The sequence below is a fragment of the Vanessa cardui genome, chromosome 9, assembly GCF_905220365.1.
Source record: "Vanessa cardui chromosome 9, ilVanCard2.1, whole genome shotgun sequence".
Taxonomy (NCBI): Eukaryota; Metazoa; Arthropoda; class Insecta; order Lepidoptera; family Nymphalidae; genus Vanessa; species Vanessa cardui.
Genome location: NC_061131.1, coordinates 15,015,287 through 15,027,407, shown reverse-complemented (window position 1 = coordinate 15,027,407; position 12,121 = coordinate 15,015,287). Strand labels below are relative to the sequence as shown.

At 36.2% G+C, this 12,121-nt stretch overlaps 2 protein-coding genes across 4 annotated transcripts; one reads left to right on the top strand and one right to left on the bottom strand.

The window, feature by feature from the left end:
• The first annotated feature begins 507 nt into the window (after positions 1 to 507).
• Positions 508 to 3,549, top strand: LOC124532292 (NKAP family protein CG6066). Its single transcript, XM_047107122.1, has 5 exons — positions 508 to 1,039; positions 1,123 to 1,264; positions 1,532 to 1,752; positions 1,830 to 2,100; positions 2,194 to 3,549. Exons 1-5 carry the CDS (start codon positions 688 to 690, stop codon positions 2,366 to 2,368), a joined length of 1,161 nt encoding a protein of 386 aa, XP_046963078.1. The 5' UTR covers positions 508 to 687; the 3' UTR covers positions 2,369 to 3,549.
• LOC124532291 (neurogenic locus notch homolog protein 4) lies at positions 3,542 to 11,944 on the bottom strand. 3 transcript variants are annotated; one of them, XM_047107118.1, is made up of 11 exons: positions 11,646 to 11,944; positions 11,131 to 11,203; positions 9,854 to 10,033; positions 8,413 to 8,603; positions 7,214 to 7,422; positions 6,872 to 6,925; positions 6,716 to 6,792; positions 6,423 to 6,639; positions 5,813 to 6,123; positions 5,207 to 5,353; positions 3,542 to 4,850 (listed from the first exon to the last, which is right to left on the bottom strand). In XM_047107118.1, exons 2-11 carry the CDS (start codon positions 11,191 to 11,193, stop codon positions 4,650 to 4,652), a joined length of 1,650 nt encoding a protein of 549 aa, XP_046963074.1. In that variant the 5' UTR covers positions 11,194 to 11,203; positions 11,646 to 11,944; the 3' UTR covers positions 3,542 to 4,649. The 3 variants fall into 3 exon arrangements, with proteins under 3 accessions (XP_046963074.1, XP_046963077.1, XP_046963076.1); XM_047107121.1 differs by having other exon boundaries at positions 5,207 to 5,335; XM_047107120.1 differs by lacking the exon at positions 11,646 to 11,944 and adding an exon at positions 11,282 to 11,628.
• Between the last annotated feature and the right edge of the window lie 177 nt (positions 11,945 to 12,121).

The following is a 12,121-nucleotide window of genomic DNA, read 5'->3' as shown; positions in this document are numbered from 1 at the left end:
ATACATCATATTTACCTATATATTCCATCAGAGTAACGTAGTAATCAACATATATCACAAAATAAGCTAGCGAAAAAAAACAATGAAAATCATGACTTACCTGTCGTCGGTCATTCTGTTTAAATCGAAAGAAGTCTACGTTACTTACTGCGACATAAACCAAAAAAACTTTCACAACTCATTATGATCGTATACCTACAAAGAAACCCCATAAAGTTGGTGATTTAGTTTAATTAAAAAACCACTGTCGTGTTCCTAAAGATCCAATAGGAAATGGCTACATAATATTATAATTATATAAATTCTAAAAATATAAATTCTAGTCTTATTCGAACTCATAACGATTTATATTATTACGATTTATTTTAAAATAAAAAACTAAAAATACATTGAAATAATAAATAAACACTTGAAAATAGATTTTTAATAAATTTTTAAGTCGATTTAGCATAATATATTTTTTAAGTTGGTAGCACTGGTTCACACATAATTGACAGAATAGTGACATTGACAATTGACATGTAATAGCTTAAATATTGTGGTTATTATTCCCTTTGGTGGCTTCCAAGCTAGTTTCACTAATATTTACATCGTTTTGTTGCATATAAGAATAAAATATTATTCATTACAATAAGCGACTATTTAAATGTATAAGTGAAGGAATAAATAAGCCTTTAAATTAAAGAAATGGCTGGAGATTATGAAAAAAGTCGACATCGTAGTACTGAAAGACATCGAAGTCGCAGTCGAGATAGATACAGGAGCAGAGATCGTGACAAACGAGAACGTAAGAGAGATCACAGTAATGATCGGTATAGGAATAGCAGTAGAGAACGCAAACACAGTATTGAACGGCATCCTAAGGATAAGCGTAGGAGTAGCAGCAGTGACAATAACAGAGATGGCGGCAGTGAAAGGGAGAAAAAATATCGTCGTAGAGATGATGACATGGATCACTCGAGGAATCGTGATAGAGGACCAAAGCGAGATCGTGGTCGGAGTTCCTACAAAGAATTTACTGGTGGTGGACTAGGAGGAGGTATAGACGTTTTTCGAACTTATGCAAACGCTACTTATTTCATTATGTCTGTAATTTTATTTCTCTTATTATTTCTCTTAAAGGGTTAGGTAGTGGTGACCAGGCTCCCCGTGGTCGTTACAAACCCCAGGAGGATGAATTCCTAGATGCGAGGAGAGAAGAAAGAGAGCGAATAGGTGAAGTTGGGGTGTCTTCAGTTTGGGGAAAATCTCCAACGAGGGCTGAGTGAGTAAAACTTTATTAATCTTTATAACCATATTGTAATGAAGTTCTTTGCACATTAAGCACATATTATAAGCTTATTATAAGATAACATGCTAATTGGTTTTTTTTGCATAATCTAGGCTAATAAATATATATATGTGAATGAGACTAATAAAAAGTATGATAGCATTATATTTTTAAGTTTCTTATGAAGTGCTATTTAAATATGAATAAAGATTTCCTAAATTGTTATTATACATGTTACTAAATGCTCATATAATCTCTTAGCTCTGAAGAAGAACCACAAGAAAACAATTCAGAAAAAGGCAAAGAAAAGAAAAAGAGTAAGAAATCCAAAGACAAAGATGGTACTAAAAAGAAGCTCAAGAAATTAAAGAAGAAACTAAAGAAAGTAAAAAAAGCAAGAAAAAAAGCTAAGAAAAAATCTAAAGGATCAAGTAGTGACAGCAGCTCTAGCAGTGAGGAAGAGGTGTGGGTGGAAAAAGGAAGTAAGTGTATTTATGTAATTCAATGTATTTAGTAAATTTTTCAACTGTATTAATTTGATTTATTACAACTGTCATAGAAGAGCATGAAGTTGAAGCTACAACTACAAAATCATCGAAATCGAAGAAACAAGATGAAGAGTTGGCATCGGAAGCATATGGACCAGTGCCTCGAGTTGGGCCAGCTTTAGGACACAAAGACTTTGGGCGAGCTTTGTTGCCGGGAGAGGGAGCTGCAATGGCAGCCTATGTTGCTGAAGGAAAACGTATTCCAAGAAGAGGTGAAATTGGACTGACATCTGATGAAATTGCAGCATATGAATCTGTGGGATATGTTATGAGTGGAAGCAGGTAACGTAATAAACTTCCTTTTATGAACTATTCTATTATAGTAAGACATTTATTATTTTGATAGAAACATATTCTTCTTAAATGTTCTTGCAGGCACCGACGTATGGAAGCAGTACGTATACGTAAAGAGAACCAAATCTACTCAGCCGACGAGAAGCGAGCGCTTGCCGCCTTCAGCAAGGAGGAACGTGCCAAACGGGAGAACGCTATCCTCGCGCAGTTCCGCGACGTGCTACAGGCTCGCTCGCAGCGCCGGGATGCCACGTAGCCCTCCGGCTGTTATAATAATAGATCAATTACCACATTGCACTGAAATAACTGAAACCCATAAATATTTGTTGAAAACATCATGAAGATTGTTATTTCTTATATTGTTGAACACAATAAATATATTTCTGAAAATACAAATTGGCATATTGTAAAAACCGTAATCTTTTACATGTAGCATAGAATGCAATGAAATGATTGAAAAACGATCTAGACTAAATAATTTCATTCCAATAGAACAAAGATTCCCTTATTTGCTATTAATGGATTTTTTTATTCATTTTATTGCTGCACATAATGCATATTGATCATAACTAAATTGTAGTGGACTATATTAAATAGCCAAGGTAACTAACATATTATCAGATAAATAATGATTTGGAGAAAATGGTAACCTAAGTTACCCATATTTTTTGCTAATCTGCACTTGATTATAATAGTTATTAATATACCATAAAGGAAATTCTAAGACAGATGTTTCTACCTATGTAATAAAAGTAGAATGGTATTTTATTGAATCTCAAAACATTATAACTTTCAACCAATGTTAGCCATCTGCACTATTCATATTGTGCATATCTTAAACATGTAAACCTTCCTCTCGAATCAATCTATCAATTAAAAAAACCGCATCAAAATCCGTTGTGTAATTTTAAAGATCAAAGCATACATAGGGACAGACAGCAGTAAGCGGCATGTTTTATACTATGTAAAGATACAAACCTTTCAAAAGGATTTTCTTATGATGAAAACTGTACCAAAATCCATTAAGTGATTCAAAAGAAGTAGGATACACATAGAGGCAGCATTTTGTTGTATACTATTTATATATTTTTGTTATCTATTTGTCATATAAAACATGATAGTAATAATATAAATTATTTTTCAAAACACCACATAATCCAAGTTCAATATAAGTTATAATCATTACATACTTTTCAATTTAAAGAATTTATTCCTTTCTCATGAATTTTAGAATTAGTTCTTTTTGTTTTCAAATTTGTTCAGATGAATTTGACTTTTCATATATCACCATTGCCATGCTATTTGTAGAAGATTATATCCCACCGGACAGTCCACGAGAATGAAGACATTGTATATTGTGTTAAGGATGTAAAGGCAACACAAGAATTATTAATAAAAATCAATTTGAAATAATAAAAATATTTTTATTTTACATAACATTTGTTTTATATTTTTAAACCTTAAACTTAACTTTTTATAAATAAAAGAATTAATTCAATTAAAAACAGATTTGATTGAAACAATTGGCACTAAATAATCCAAAGAATTTGCTCTATATGCTATTTAAAATTATACCTTCAGCTTAGTTGATACACGGTTAAATAGATATGTTTTATTTGGTGATAGTGGTTTGTTACAAATGCACTTAATAAATATATTAAAATTGGCTTCACAAAATCAATTGTAGCTGGTACAAAAGTAAAAAATATCAACACAAACATCAATTTCACTAAATCACAGGATTGTTATCATGCATTGCAAATACTTAAGTTTCTTATGATAAACAATTACTTTATTTATAATTCAGTGGTAATACCTGTCATTTTATTATTAACTACAAGTATTTATGATCAATTTTTGATACAGGAATTTATGATCTGCATATTATAATATGTAGAATGTTAAATGCAAAAAGGGTTTATTTTACATAACACTATCTATGTAACGCTATCAGAATTGACATTAGAGGTTTTGGAAAACAAGAGTTAAAAAAAATTAGGGCAATGCATTTTTCCTATGCAACATGAATATATAATTTCAATAGATACAAGTAGTTGTATGTTAACTTGTATAGTTAAAATATATTAATCATTATTGTTGATAGTCAATAAAAAAAGTTTATGTGTTTGTGCGATTTCTTATAAAATTTAATTAAAGAGAGCTCAGTCTTTACGAAGATACAAGACACTTCAGTGGTGATATGGATATTTTTATTTACAAAACCAAATTGTTTTATAGACTTTACCTATTAAAAATAATTTATCAAATTTAACACCAAAACAGAAAAGGTGGAAAAACTATGTTTAATATTGTATTATCGTCTCGTATAAAAATACATCATAATTAATCAATCACTGTTCTCCACAGTTGTTTGGTCGCGTAGCTGTGACCTAGCCGTGACATAGCTCCGTGATTTCGTCCTAGTTACTTATGTGATGTGTTCTCTCTTGCCTTTATGATTCTTCATAAATGAATAAATCTGGCTCTTGAAACATTTCCTCTGTAAATTTCCATACCAAGTGGATGCATAGGCAGATTCACTGTGGTCGCTCTTTTTCGTAGTGCGCGAGCTTAGCGCGGCACACGCGCAGCTCGGCGGCCATGTTGGCGATGGCGGCGTGCGCGGCCAGCAGCTGCGCGCGCAGGCTGCGCTCTGACTCCGTGGCCGCCTCCGCATCCGCCGCGCCCGCCTCCTCGGTCTCCATGCTCACAGTCTCGGCCGGAAGCTCTGCTACCGGCTGGAAATTATATATATTGATTGAATAATTGAAAAAAGAATCGAATTAATTCATAATATAATTATTAGGGCCCTCGGCCCGCAAAGGGTCGAGGGCCTCCAGAACTTTAAATCCGACTCTGAGTATACACAACTTAATATGGACAATTTAGACTATATTTAATTATTAGATAACTGAATATTATTAGTACATATATAATGTCACCGCAAGATTATAATACAGTGAAAAATAATGCGTTAAATTGCAATCATATTTCTCGGTTTACAATATTTCGACAGTTCACAATCGACATAGATTGTAATTTAACGATGTTTGATCTCGGCCCGACTCGAACATTCCCCACGGCGCCGCTGTACCTGCGAGGCGGCGGCGGCGGCGGCGGCGCGGCGCGCGGGCTCGGCGGAGGCGAGCAGGCGCTGCAGGTTGGCCTTGTTCAGCAGCAGCTTGAGCGCCGGCCGCGGCCGCGCGCCCTCCGCGCCCGACACCTGCACCAGCTTCACTTGCTGGAAGTTGCGCGCATTACTTCAACGTAGGATTTTTTTTTTTTTTATGGTGTAGTTTGGCGGACGAGCATATGGGCTACCTGATGGTAAGTGGTCACCATCGCCCATAGACAATGACGCTGTAAGAAATATTAACTATTCCTTAAATCGTCAATGTGCCACCAACCTTGGGAACTAAGATGTTATGTCCCTTGTGCCTGTAGTTACACTGGCTCACTGACCCTTCAGACCGGAACACAACAATACTGAATACTGTTATTTGGCGGTAGAATAACTGATGAGTGGGTGGTACCTACCCAGAGGGGTTGCACAAAGCCCTACCACCAAGTAATGCATTTTATGAAATTAAATTTAGCAGCCATGTTATGTTATCTTTTAGTAGTAGCATGTAGTGCCAGAAACATTTTTATGAGCTACTTACACGAGTTACTATTATTATACATAGCATACACAACGTACCTGCAGGTCACTCGGGTGAATGATCTTCTTTAGTGGTTGCTGCGGCTTGTTGATCGTAACCACTTTGACGTTCCTCGCGGGTCGCATCGTCCTCACCGCGCGCACCAGCGCCGCGCCGCCGCTCGCGCCGCCCGCGCCGCCCGCCGGCTCGGCGCCGCTCGCCGCGCTCGAGTTTATAATGTCCATCGCGGAACTGGTTTCGTCGACAGTCGCGTTGGCGTTGGAGCTCGCTATCGTATCGTTGACGACGATCCGAGGTTCATTCGAGGGACCCCCGTCTCCGCTCTCCTTCAACATGAGCTTACCGGCATCTAGATGTGATAAATATTATTAAGAATGCAAGTCAAGGACAACGTCTACAGTAGATAATTCATGATAAAATAGTTTAATGATATTATTTAACTGAAAATTTTACAATAATTTTACAGATTATTTAGAAAGCGAACTAGAAATTATAAGTTAGGATGTGACTCTTAAGTCATCCTCGTCTAAATCGAAATCAAAATATACTTTATTAAAGTAGGCTTTTACAAGCACTTTTGGAGTGTCAGGTGAAGCACTACTAACTCATCCTTCAACTTGGGTATAGATTTATAGATATATCAGTCACCGGAGAGCATGACGGTGCGACCGCTGCGCAGTGCCGTGAGCACGGTGCAGCCGCGGTCGGCCGGCAGCAGCGTGATGCCGTGCGCGCGCAGCAGCGCCGCCGCGCCGCCCTCCGCGCCCGCGCCCGCGCCCGCGCCCGCACCCGCGCCCGCAGTGCCCGCCGTCGCGCTGGACGTCGCGCCGGACGTCGCGCCGCCGCACATCGAGCTCGGGACGGGCTGCGCGTTAATTCATTGAAGAATATATATTTGTTCTGTTATTAATAATTTATTTATCACTATTTTAGATGATTACCTCTGTTTTCGATTCGATAATAATAGTTTTTTCTGGTTGTATTCTCACTTTAGTTAGCGGTTTGATGTCCTGCGTTCCTGAAACATTTGAGACATTTGATCTGGAGATGTTTTCTAGGTATCTTGAAAACATTAAGCACGTAAACTACGCACTCACTTTGTATTGTCTCAAAACCTTGTTCCATTTTCGATGTGTCATCTATTATTTGATCTGAAATCAAAAAAATCATATTATATTTCAGTCATTGCAGTCATTCTAATGGGTCGTTCGCCAAATTTGCAGAACATGTTATAATGATTATTTTTCTTTTTCTTTTTCAGCAATCTGATTGTACCGTGATGGTAACATGACGTTGGACGCAAAAACAAAAAAATTAAGTGGACTCCTGACCCTTTTTTGTATTGGTCTTATTTGGAGCAACGGAGCCTTTCGCAGTATAAACGACTAGATGAGTAAGGAGGAAGTTCTAGAATGAATACAGAGGCAAGCGGCACTGACCGGGCGGCGGGTCGGGCGGCGCGCCCGCCTCGGCGGCGTCCAGCAGCGCCAGCAGGTCGGCGCGGCGGCGGCGCGCGGCCAGGCAGCGCGGCGTCTTGCGGAACTTGCAGCGCGCGCGCGCGTCGGCGCCGCGCCGCAGCAGCTCGCGCGCCGCGCCCGCGTGCCCGCGCGCCGCCGCCCAGTGCAGCGGCGTCATGCGCAGCATGTCGCTGCCGACGCGAGCTCGTTATGATCGAAAGCTAACTTATAATTACTGATATGTACATGCTTATTTGTAATTCGACGTATTCCCGTTAGGAGGTGATAGGGCTTATTAGTAATTAGACGTATTCCCTTTAGGAGGTAATAGGGGTGCCTATTTGCAATAATTTTACCCCCCATACGCATGGTGCAAAAATAACCCATTTTTGATATTACGACCTACAACTTTTATCTGTTATCCGTTTATTCAAACTTTCAAACTTCAAGTAATAGACATACATTTTAAAAATGGATGGCTATTTTACATTTCAACTATCATTATATTATTACAGTTATACGATAATCACATATATTCTGTCATTACACAGTAACATTGATCACTTCGATAAAATCAGTGATAATCATTGTATATGCACTAGAAGTAAGGATAAACTTATAACGCCAAGTTTCCGACTCCGCAAAGTCAATAGATCCTTCTTGGGGCAAGGTATCCGTTTCTATAATAAAATTCCGCAGAAATTTTTAACTTTGCCGTTTAGTAAATTCAAATCGTTTGTTAAAAATACATTGGTAGAAAAAGCATACTATTCGATACAAGATTTTGTAGATGATAAAAAAGCGTGGAGTTAATACCTGTTGACTTCCAAGCAGGATACATTAATTGAAATAATTGTATTTAATTAACATGACGTTGTATTTTTTAAATGTTAAAAAAGAGTAACTACTGAGTTTCTTGCCTGTTCTTCTCGGTAGAATCTACTTTCCGAACCGGTGGTAGCTTCACTTAATTGTAAAATGACGATTCAAAAGTGCTTATAAAAGCCTACTTGAATAAAGTTTATTTTGATTTTGATTTTGATTTTGATTTGATTACCTTATATTATAACACGTTTTTTAAGTGTAAGTACAAGGTATTAAGTTAGTGCGTTACGTCTCCTATAAATAAGGAGCATTCTATTTAGGTCGGTAGGCAGTAGCGGGTCGACTAGGGCGCTCACCGGCAGTCCACCATGGCGCCGTGGTCGAGCAGCAGCGCGACGACGCGCGCGTGTCCGGCGTGCGCGGCGAGGTGCAGCGGCGTGCGCTCGACCTTGGTGCGCGAGTCGCGGCTCACGCCGGCGCGCAGCAGCACGGCGCACGTCTCCACGTGGTTGTTGGCGGCCGCCAGGTGGAGCGGCGACGTGCCCAGCTGAAGCGCAATAGAACACTAATTAAACAGAGCCTCAATATTATTGAACAAAAATTAATCATCAAATCATATCAAAATAAACTTTATTCAAGGCTTTTACAAGCACTTTTGAATCGTCATTTTACAATTAAGTGAAGCTACCACCAGTTCGGAAAGAATCTACATTCTACCGAGAAGAACCGGCAAGAAACTCAGTAGTTACTCTTTTTTAACATTTAAAAATACAAAGTCATGTTAGTTAAATACAATTATTTAATTTAATATATCCTACGTAGAATTCAACAGGTATTATTAGCTCCAAGCTTTTTTATCATCTATAAAATCTTGTATTGAATAATATGCTTTTTCTACCAATGTATTTTTTACAAACGATTTGAATTTACTAAACGGCAAAGTTAAAAATGTCTGCGGAATTTTATTATAGAAGCGAATACCCTGCCCCAAGAAGGACTTATTGACTTTGCGGAGTCGGAAACTTAGCGTTATAAGCTTATCCTTACTCCTAGTGCACATACAATGATTATCACTGATTTAACGAAGTAATCAATGTTACTGTGAATATACATAATATTGTTGTAAATATATTGCTTTTGCTTCGTCTCATCTTCTTATATATGGCTGCGAATGCCTAAATTTCAACAGAAACTAGGAAATGAAATGGCCTTGAATGGCAAATAATTTTTATCAGGTTCATTTTTTATCCCAATCACGACCAATTCCGCTCACGCCACTGCGAAGCTACGGGTGGAAACTAGTTTTATAGTATAACTATGTATAGTATCACACAAATTAGATGTAGCATCGGAAAATGCAATGACATGAAAAAAAACCGATTACTGCCGATTTACACGACCAATATATAGCTCTCCCTATCGCGCCATTCGACGCTATTCGTCGCTATAATAAAAGTCAGAAAGCAGGTGCATGTAAATAGATGTGTCAAATTGGTGAACATATTAGGAAGTATTACGTTTATGTAAAGATCATATTCACATGAGAAATAAATATTGTTAATTTGGGATGGCATACTTAATTCGGATGTGATCGGTTTTACAAATTTTGCCGATGCTACTTCTAAGTTGTGTCGTAGTATATGGTACTGTATATTTTGGTAAATAGTGTTTTGTGTCTGATAAACACTATCAAATTAGAATTAGAGACAAATGAACAGAGTTGTTCAATTAAAAACAGAATTACATATATTTTTATAAACCATTCAAAGTTCAAACATATTAATGCATGGTTCACACCCAGTCCGTAGTGAAAGGCGCGCCCTTGGCCATGAGGTCGAGCACAGCGCCGGTGTCGCCGGCCCGCGCCGCCAGCAGCAAGCGCCGGCCCAGCTCCACGCCGCCCGCCTGCACGCGAGAGCCCGAGCCGCTCGCGCCTGTCCCGCCATTACCGGAGGAAGCCGCTACGATTGTCTCTGTCTGAAATTTAATTAATTCAAATGTACATAGCACATGCAAAAGGTTTCATATATTTATTTTTCTCATTTTAGATAATAATTGCAACTATGTCTTGAATAATATGAAATAAACTGTTTACTGAATGAATTTTTATTCTTATACAACAGTATTAGAATAAAAATTACTTATTTGCATGATAAAAGTAATGCAAATGTATATAATTCTATCTAAATAGAATATGAACAACATTAACTATGTAATGACACTATCACAATGGGAAAATATATCACTTCGCAGTTTGACAGTTTTTACTTTAACTGTTAAAAACTAGGTGATGAATGAGTCTGAAGAAAATTAAATTTCAATATATTTTCATGTCAGTTAAGATGGCTCAATGGCTAGAAAGCATCAAAAGTAAGAGATTATGGCAGGTTCAAAGCCTGACAAGCATCACTTAATTTACATATGTTTGTGTTTCTAATTCATCTAATGCTCAGCGGTGTAAGAATTGATGGGTAGGTAGGCAACCATGTGAAAATCTGAATTGAAAATGTGAATCATCAAGATAGCTGGTGGAATAAGCTCCAAACCTCAAACTCTCTTTAAAGAGAGAGGAGGCCTTATCTAAGCAGGGGGATATTTACAAGTAGCTTCTACTATTACAAAATATACAAAATTAGTAGGCACTCCCTATTAATTATGTATTTTAAGTGCTTGTATGTAAATTATTTTAATTTATCATTTAATAAACCAAATTCATTGTGAAAATAAGGATCTAAAACAATAATCAATATATTATTTCATATGTATCATCTAAATACTCATTTCATCTTAGATATTAGGTAAAAACCATACTAGAAATAAAACTCAGTTTTAATAAATTAATGCTAAGTGTCTTATTATATCATCCACAAACCTCTTCTAAATCTAGGATATGAATTGAATGTGCCAAAATTTATTGAAAATAACATTAAATTTAATATAATATTCGTATAATAAAATTAGAGTAATTACACAAACACAAAATTAACATAAAGGTTAAAGAAAATTGCTACAGGGATTTGATGAAATAATTCTTCAAACATTATCTTGACCTCATTTAATTTTATTATACTTACAGATATAATTTGAGGAGACGATAAGCGCACAATAACGTCTTCGCCACAGAGTTCTGTTGTCATGTTTATGCATCTATAAAATGTTTAAAGCAATATGTAATAAAAGGATACGTTAATCATAAGATATTCATATAATTTTTCCAGTTATCACCTTAGTTTTTTTCAAATATATTCTACTTTGCAACGGCTTATTACAAATATATAAAATCCGATAATTATGATACTTTGTGGTTTGTTTGTAGTAAATAATGATACATACAACGCATGCTGAATCTATTGTAATGGAAACATTTTTATTTTTATTTCATGATTGTAGTTTGACAACTTTTCCAAACTTTTGATACGATACAAAACAAAAACATAGAAACAGGATAAGGATGTTGAAATTAAAACTCTTCTACAAAGTATTTTCGATCACCGATCTCACACTTCCTTTTCCTGTCTCAACGGAAGTTCTTTAATATTGTAAATAAAGAGACTATTTCCAACAACATTTGACAAATACCAATACTTACTTATGAATGACAACAAATGATTTCAGTTCTATGAATATCTTAAAAGTATTTCACCGTAAATTGTAAACGTCAACACATTTTCTGTGTTTTACTCGAAAAAACCTAATTTTATACCGCGAAAAGAAATGTCAAAATATTTCTTCTTTTATTTTTATGGTCCCTTAAAACAAAAGAAACACAGTAGTTTTTATTAGAAGTGAAAAGTATGTAATAAATTAGAAATAAATCAAAGAAAAAAGTATTTCTGCATAAAAGTCTTTTCGATTAACTTTTTGTAGGTTATTTTTCTTATTTAATGTGTGAAGATTGGCATACTTGTTGAAGTATAGAGAATCTAAACTCTATGTCTGGTATTAGAAGTTAAATAAAGAATCGTGCACTATAAATATTGGAAATTAATTATGAACGTGTACATACAAGTTATTGTTTATTATTTATTTTTTAACATTATATAAAAAATATATTTATAATTATTC